This window comes from Eimeria tenella, genomic scaffold, assembly GCF_000499545.2.
Source record: "Eimeria tenella Houghton genomic scaffold, Eth_scaff85, whole genome shotgun sequence".
Classification (NCBI taxonomy): Eukaryota; Apicomplexa; class Conoidasida; order Eucoccidiorida; family Eimeriidae; genus Eimeria; species Eimeria tenella.
In genome coordinates, this window is record NW_013545963.1 from 87,169 (window position 1) to 94,782 (window position 7,614).

The window sequence follows — 7,614 nt, forward strand, 5'->3', positions numbered from 1 at the left end:
GGCGAATAGCGGGAGCGAGGCAGCGAAACAGACGAAGAAGTTCGGTCACGTTGCGGCCGACACAGGATGAATCGGAAAGTAACACAAAATTTATACATCAAAACGGCTCAATATTTCAAAGATATACAAGGCCAGCTAGAAAAATGCAGACAGCAGCAGCGCATGCAGCGCCAACCAAACCAGCACGAGGAGGTCGCTAGAGCATGTGATGACACGTGAGGGATACATCAATATGATCAGTTTAATGCATGAATTTAGTCGAATTCAGTGTAGCAGTTTTGTTCCAGCTGTTGGAACCAAAACACACGAGACATAGCGGTACAGCAAGCCGCAATGCCTTGAGGGATGCTGCTTTAGTACAGCCTCTGTCGTTCTGAATACAGCAGTTACCGGGGAGAGGCGAAAAAGTCTAAATAGTTTCAAAGTTTTGGCGCTTGTGTTTAGGTTAGATTCTCGTGTCGACCCCTTGTCAAGGCAAAACCGCAGTTGCTTGGCTTTGGGCTTCTTGCGTAGTGGGCTTTACAATTCCAAAAGTGTAGCTGGCTATTGCAGAGCAGATGGCTAAGTAGTCACATGTATCAAGGGATACCAGTTCCAGTTGCACACGCAGTTCCTTCTTTCCCCTAAGTCCGTAGGCATGCATCCTCATACTTGTACGTGTGTTTGCGGTGCTCTGGCGGGAGGGCTTTTCGTCGTTAAACCACGGCTTAGGCGCTCAAATATTACCCGCTGTAGCAGGGTAAAAGCCTGTGGTGGCCTGTTGAAGGCGTTGACTAGCTAGAGAGCTGGCAGCTAAAACGAGCACGGCATGCCTCAAGAGGTAACGCATTGGCCAGTAAAGCCTTCGTTGAATTCATAGCCATGGCAAGGCCTGTAGTTGAACCGCTGGTTCAAGGCAGGGTCAAGACACGTAGGGTCAGCACTGCACTGCACGCAGCTCAAGCAGCAATAGCTGTAGAAAGATGGGAGCGTTCGCTCTAGGCAGTTGCGTGTCGACTTGGAAGAGCCACAGTGTCTAACGGTCCCACCGCGGTTGCCGGCAGACCAGTGCTTAGCATTTGCACGGCTGGCACGGACACTGCGGGCAGCAACACAGCTTTGGTGCACCTTCCAGCATTGCCTCCCATCACCGTCTCGGCTGCACTTATCTTTTGCGGCACCTGTGATTGGGGCTACTAATCGTTTAGCTTGAACCAGCTCCATCTAGAACTCCCCATGGAGTGCACTCGGCAACACGCCTCCTACGGCTCGGCAGAGCCTTGCCCTACGGTTTCTGCAGCACACTGTGGGTTTAATGCTTGTAGATGCAAAATGCATGCACCTCCGTGGTGATGCATATAAGCGCTTCTCCACAGCATCTAAATGAGCTACCAGTGCTTCTAAATGTATATCTTCTAATGCTGTAGAAATAGATTCTGCATAATGACATATGCGGGCACAACTGTGTAAAAGTATGTGCGCCACTGTGCACGCAGGGACATGTGAATGACCAACAGTCCATTTAAACAAGTGGGAAAGGACCAAAAACCCTGTAGTTAGCTTAAACACTTTCAGTTTCTTATGGCTGTTTCAAGCGACCCCCACTGCCCAATGTTACCTTCCGCCAGCTGATCATACCTTGCCAGGTAGCGGAATCCAGCTAACTGGCCACAACTCGCTGGATCTCGCTGATTAGAGGAAGCTCGCTGCTGCCAGCAGCAACAAGGCGCTCTTCTAGATGCCTCTCACTGTCTTTGGCTAGCCCGGGCTGCCCAAGGCTAGCTGTGGCTAGCGAGAGCTAGCTGTAACAGCTAGCCACTGCTAGCTGTAACCGAGTGTGTCCGGCAGTGTCGCCCTGCAGAGCCATGAGTGCAGTCTACTACACGGCTGTGCACGTAGACATCCAGAAACAACAATATACATATATGGGCGCATGCCAAGACACGTATGCGCTCGTTCTATATATTGTATATATTTTATATATACGTGAATAATGCATATACGGACCATGTATATCCGTGCGTGTGCGTGAGTGTGTGTGTGTGTCTCTCGCTCTCTGTGTGTGTGGGTGTGTGTATGTATGTGTGTGTGTGTTTGTCTTTCTACCCTAAGCAGGTAAGTTCGAGAGATGAGTGTACACACACACACGCAGTCTGAGGTTCACATCAGAAAGGCATACATGCAGCTGTCCATAGGCTCAGGTGAACGTAACGAGTTTGTAATAATACATATCTGTACAGTGTTTGTGAATACTGTTAATCTCTACACGCGGCTGATTCAGATGCTGCCTAATGGCAAGAGCCCCTGCAGCAGCCGAAGCCAGCGTTGCGCTAATGGCCCTCTTGAAGTAAACTTGCTGCCATTGCTCCAGCTGTTGCTGCCAGTAGCCTCTAATGCTGCAGCCTGCTACTGCTGCGGCTGTCAGGATTTTCTGGTGCGCCGATGGAAGAGGTGCCTTGCTCCTGCTGGTGCAGCTGCTCATGCTGCAGTAGCTCGGAAGTCTGCAGCAGCGGACTGGTGTCACCCGCTTTGGCCGCAACAGCAGCCTCAGCGATTGTAGCTTTGTCGCTGCTGGCGCCGTTGCTGTTCCTGCTGTCGCCGTTTTATCACACTCTCGCGGTAGGTGGGAGCACCCGCAGCAGGATCTCCATGATTCTTGCTACAACAAAGCGCAGCCACCAAGCTCCTGTGGCTCCTGCGGTATTCAGTTGGTCAGCGATAGCAGAGAGCCAAGGGAAGTGTGCGGAAGGACGAAAATGAGAAACAGCAGCACCACCGCAGCTGCAAGCCATAGAGATTGCTGCAACAGAAGCGGCAGCAGCGCACCAGCAAACGCATACAAGCAACTCGAAATGAGGATCCCCCAACACTGCACCGATGGCACTCCCCTGTACAGCAGCTGTCACTGTTGCTGGTGCTGTTGCTTGTGCTGCGGCCGCTGCATCACCACAGCTTCCAGCCACAGAGTGACGGAAGCAAATGCCATTTTCAGCAATCACAGCACAGCAGCAAGAAACAGCTACTGCAAACAACAGCAAACGACTGCGGCGAACAGCAGCAGCAGATAGTAGCAGCAGCATTCGTAGCGGCACTCTACCTTGAGTGACTGTTTGCGGTATTTGTGGGCTAGCAGCAGATCAGTGCAAGCAGCAGCTGTAAGCTGCTTCGTTTGTGTCGTCACGCCAGCTAGCTGCTGCTGCTGCTGCTGTCGCTTTTGCTGCTGCTGCTGCAACATTGTCGCGAGCTGCTGCAGTTCCTTGAGTTCTGCACACACGCAGCATCAGCCGGGACGCCAGGTATCTAGCAGCAGCAGCACCAAACCGAGGAGGAGCTGCTGAAGCCGCGGCAGAAGTAGCAAGACCAGCATGGAGCAACAGCTATTGTATCGGCAGGGGGTGCCGACGACAAGAACTTTAATGGCTCCAGCAGCTGCCGCTGGTGCCGTTGCTGGTGCTGCCGCTTACTCTCCTCGAGCTGCAGCAGTTTGCTGCGTTTCTCTGATAGCTGATTCCCCACAAGACCCTGTGGACGCACAGCACAGCAGCCGCACAGCAGCAGAACACGCACACCAGATTGGTACTGTTGCTGTAGTTGCAGTTGTTGCTGCACGGTGCTGCTTTTGTTGCTGTTGCTGTGGCGCATGATGGCAAGATACGTTTACCACTGCAACCGGCGGGGAAGAAAAATGCTGCTGTAGGGTTGCACTTGTTGCTGTGGCAGAAGTTCCCAGTTTGTGCCGCTGCTGCTGCTGTTGCTGCTTACCTGTGTGATCTGCGGGTTCAGGCTTGAACCGGGCCGCAAAATATTCGCCAAATCCGCATTGGGGGCATCAGCAAAAGCTGCAAAGGCAAGAACGACGAATGCGATTTGTACTCTTAAGCTGCAGGCTTGTATTCATATACGTTTATAAAGACATATGCTCGCACAAGTATATATAAGTATGTTCATCTGAGCAAATCGGCGAGTCTGCACTAGTACAAGCGTGTGTGAGTGTACACAGAGGCACGACTACCAAGGAGGGTCTACTCGTCCTCTGCCCATTTATCTGAAGATTAAGTCGCACCAGCTGCAGCAGACCTTACGGCAGCTCCGAAGCAAACAGCAGCAAGAACACAACTAAGACAAAAAGAAGCAGCATTAATGGGAGCAGAAGCCACTGAGGTCACCAGCCGCATCAGTAGCAGCAGTGGCGGCAGCTACACAATCAGGGGGAGGAGGCAGCGGCATCAGAACTCACAGCTTCTAATGTGGTCCGCGGCCTCCAATAACCATCTGGCGTTTGCTTCGTGCTGCAGTTGCTGCTGGAGCAGCAGCGCTTGCTGGAAGTCTGAGCACTGGTGCTTAAGGACGCTACGGCGGATACGGAGCTCTGCTGCTGCTGCAGCTAGCTGCTGCTGCTGCTGTTGTTGCTGCCAGTGTGGCAGCAAGCATGTCAACCGGTCCTGCTGCTGCTGTTGCTGCTGCTGCTCCTGCAACTGACCCTCCGCCTCCAGGAGGTCTTCCTGCTGCTGCTGCAGCCTCGAGCTGCACTGCTGCAGCAGTTGCTGGAGCATCTCGATCTGCAGAAGTACGACGCAGCTGCTGTACTGCGGTTGCTGCTGCGCGTCTGCTGCTGCTGTAGAGCACCAGCAGCAAGGGGCATCTAAATCTGGAGGCGCCAACTGTGGGTGCAACAGCAGCAGCTGCAGTGTTTGCTGCTGCATCTCCATGGTTTGCGTCAGAGACATCTTTAGGGTCTTTGAAGCTCGTAGAAACTGGACGAGAGGAGAGACACCGCTGCTGCTGCTGCTGCAAGTCGTAGGGGCAGCAGCAGCAGCAGCAGCAGGGGACGGCAGCATCAGCGCTTTCTCTGCCTCAAGCTCCTTCTCTGGCGGCTCGAAAGATGATGCAGGCGATAAGTGATGCACTTCAACACCAGCAGGCGCCCAGACGCCTTCGGGAGTCGCAGCCGGCACGCAGTCAGACACAGAAAAGGGAGACCCTGTCAGCACAGGAGAGCCGGGCCCCTGCCAAACGCCCTCGGAGGGCGCGGTTGACTCGCAGGGCCCTCCTTCTCCGCTCCAAACAAAGCTGCTGACCGTGCTTGGGGCCTTGGAAGCCCCGGCTCCAAAATGCTCCTTCTGGGGGTGCCAAGAGGGCGCAGCCTCAGGACGGGGCCGCCAGAGGGCCTCGTTGGGGGCTCCCGTGAGCCCTGCATCGACGCTTGGGTCTCGGGGGGCCCCCTGAGAGGAACCAATAGCAATTCCATCCTGATCAAAGCGCCATAAAACCTCGGAGCCGGGCCCCTGAGACGTTTGGCGGGGATCCTTAGAATGCGCTAGGGGGAGTGATGAGGGGCATGTGAGGGGTCCCTGGGGAGCTGAGGAGGCCCCACTAGTAGTCCACTCCCCGCTCATTGCCTCGCTTTCTACTGCTGCTTATTTTGCTGCTGCGCTGCGTGCAGCAGTGCGGAAAGCGCCACGTGGCCCCCCTGCAAGGCAAGGGCTGCTCACGACTCCGGTTGCCCACTGATCCACAGCAGTAGCACAGAGGCCTGTGGGGGAAAACAAGAGCTTCCCAAGCTAAAAAATGAAGGAAGAGCAAAAACTAAACTAGAAACGGAAAAAGGGAGAAGAGTATGGGCGAGACTGGGACTGATAAGACCGTGTGGTAGAGGTAACAGGCCTCCTCTGCCCCTGCTGCGTGTACTGCTGTTGCTAATTGACCTCACAGCGATGAAACAAGCCGATGTTAAGGTTGCTAAATACCAAACATGTTTTTAAAAAGAAATATGAGGAGGTGGGCGAAAGACGCATACGGGCAACGACCAACCCTCCAAACGAGGGGCCCCTCATGCCGCTACGCTGTTGTACATGTGAGAGGCAGCAGCAGCTGCAGTGGCTGCAACAGCAGCAACTTTTACCCAGATGTGTGTACATTTAAGACCCTATGCAGTATTTTAGCTGAGTATTCCCAGTCTTGCGCTCAGAACGGCTGCGCAGGGCTCCTGCTGCAAAAAGGTCACAAGAAGACATGCAGGCCGAGCAGCAACAGAAATACCAGCATCGGCACCTGCAGCAGTAGCAATCAACCATGTGTCCTGATTTCAAAATCTCGATTTTGTTAAACGCAGCTGCTCGCAGCGCAGTCCGTGGAGAGGTCGTATCACACTAGTTTCTAGGCCTCCAAACCCCAACTGAGCACTAATTGGGAAACCCTACACTTCAATAGCCCGGAACCTGCATCAAAGACTCTGTGAATAGTGGAGTAGCAATAGCAGCAACACATAGCACGAGCGCGCAGCACGTGGTATGGCCCACTGCAACACGCGAAGGGTCGCCGGTCCATACAGGCCAGATATGTGGGTTTACCTAAGGTTAGCGAGACTCTTTTCTGCTTAAAAGCTTCTTGGGTGTGCTTATGAGATCCCCAAAGATAGCTTGGAGCTTCCTGAAAACGTTGCTTTGCCTCTGGTGGTGCCGACCTCGGTGGGGGTGAGTGTGAGAGAATTAGAGAAATGACGTGGACTACGAGCCACTAAAGACAACCAGGGGACTACAAGGGTATCTAAGGGCCTTTCGCTCTTTCTAAGGGCTCTTCCGCTGTGGCTTCAGTGCTGCGAGTCACTGTAGCATGCGTGTTTATTCCTCTTCAAAGCCATGGTTCGGACCGCAGCAACAGATTAGCGAGCCAGGCAGTGCAAAAGATAAGATAAAAGCACACAGGTATGAAGAAGTCCACAGAATCACAGGCAGGCACAAGCACGAACAGGCGAATCTGCGCATACGAATGCGTGTGCCCACAGTACATAAGTAGCACGATTTCAAGTGGCTTTGTCGTAATATAAGGGATGGCACCACAGGTTGCCTAACACATCTGATAAGATTTACCCGGAGCACTTGCTCTAATATGTGGCATAAGGAGCTTCCATCTTATGCGCATGCTGCATGTATGGATACAGCGTACATTTGAATCTTCAGCTATTTACTTATTTGCATTGCGCACGAGCAACAATGTACATTTATACGCGCATGTAAATGTGTATGCAACTTCTTTTGCTACTACTGAATTTGGGGCATGCAAGCGGGTTCTGGGTACAGACAAACGGTGTGTCTATTTGTGGAAGCTTCGGATAAAAGGGCAACGCGTAACGAGCGCTAGCTAGATACAGCTACCCGAGGACAGGTCTTGATAATGTACATTTTCTACGCTTAGGTTTCAAACCCCGTAAATTTCCAGTTAGGCCACTGAGACCCTGCGCTGTGTAGCACGGACAGCTTGTTACTAGTAACCGTTCAAGCGCTAGAGCAACTGTACTGGGGTGGTGAAGGCCCTGTATGAGTTCCTCTGGGCCTCAGCTGGTCTTCGATGAGTTCCGCAGGCCGCCAGGTCTCGTTAACAGAGTCTTCCAGGGACAGCTGACCCAAAACATTCAGATATAAGTGGCAGGGGCCCTTCTAACGCCCCCTGCCATTCTTGTGATGGACCAAGGCACCTAGAATTCTAGTTGCATGCAAGCTTCAAGTTTCATAATGCAAAATAAAACAGAAGAGGCTTTCCGAAAAAAGGAAATCAATGAAAGGCTTTAGTGAGTGGCCGTATGGGGGTCTCCTTTCCTGAATCCTTGCAGGAAGCGCCAGCACGGGCATCCTAAGC

The 7,614-nt window shown here is 52.9% G+C and overlaps 1 protein-coding gene across 1 annotated transcript; it reads right to left on the reverse strand.

The window, feature by feature from the left end:
• Positions 1–2,881: 2,881 nt before the first annotated feature.
• On the reverse strand, positions 2,882–5,375 carry ETH_00000835 (uncharacterized protein; the record flags this gene model as incomplete). Its single annotated transcript, XM_013380734.1, has 5 exons — positions 2,882–2,917; positions 3,077–3,243; positions 3,444–3,501; positions 3,742–3,818; positions 4,217–5,375. 5 exons carry the CDS (start codon positions 5,373–5,375, stop codon positions 2,882–2,884), a joined length of 1,497 nt encoding a protein of 498 aa, XP_013236188.1.
• Positions 5,376–7,614: the final 2,239 nt, after the last annotated feature.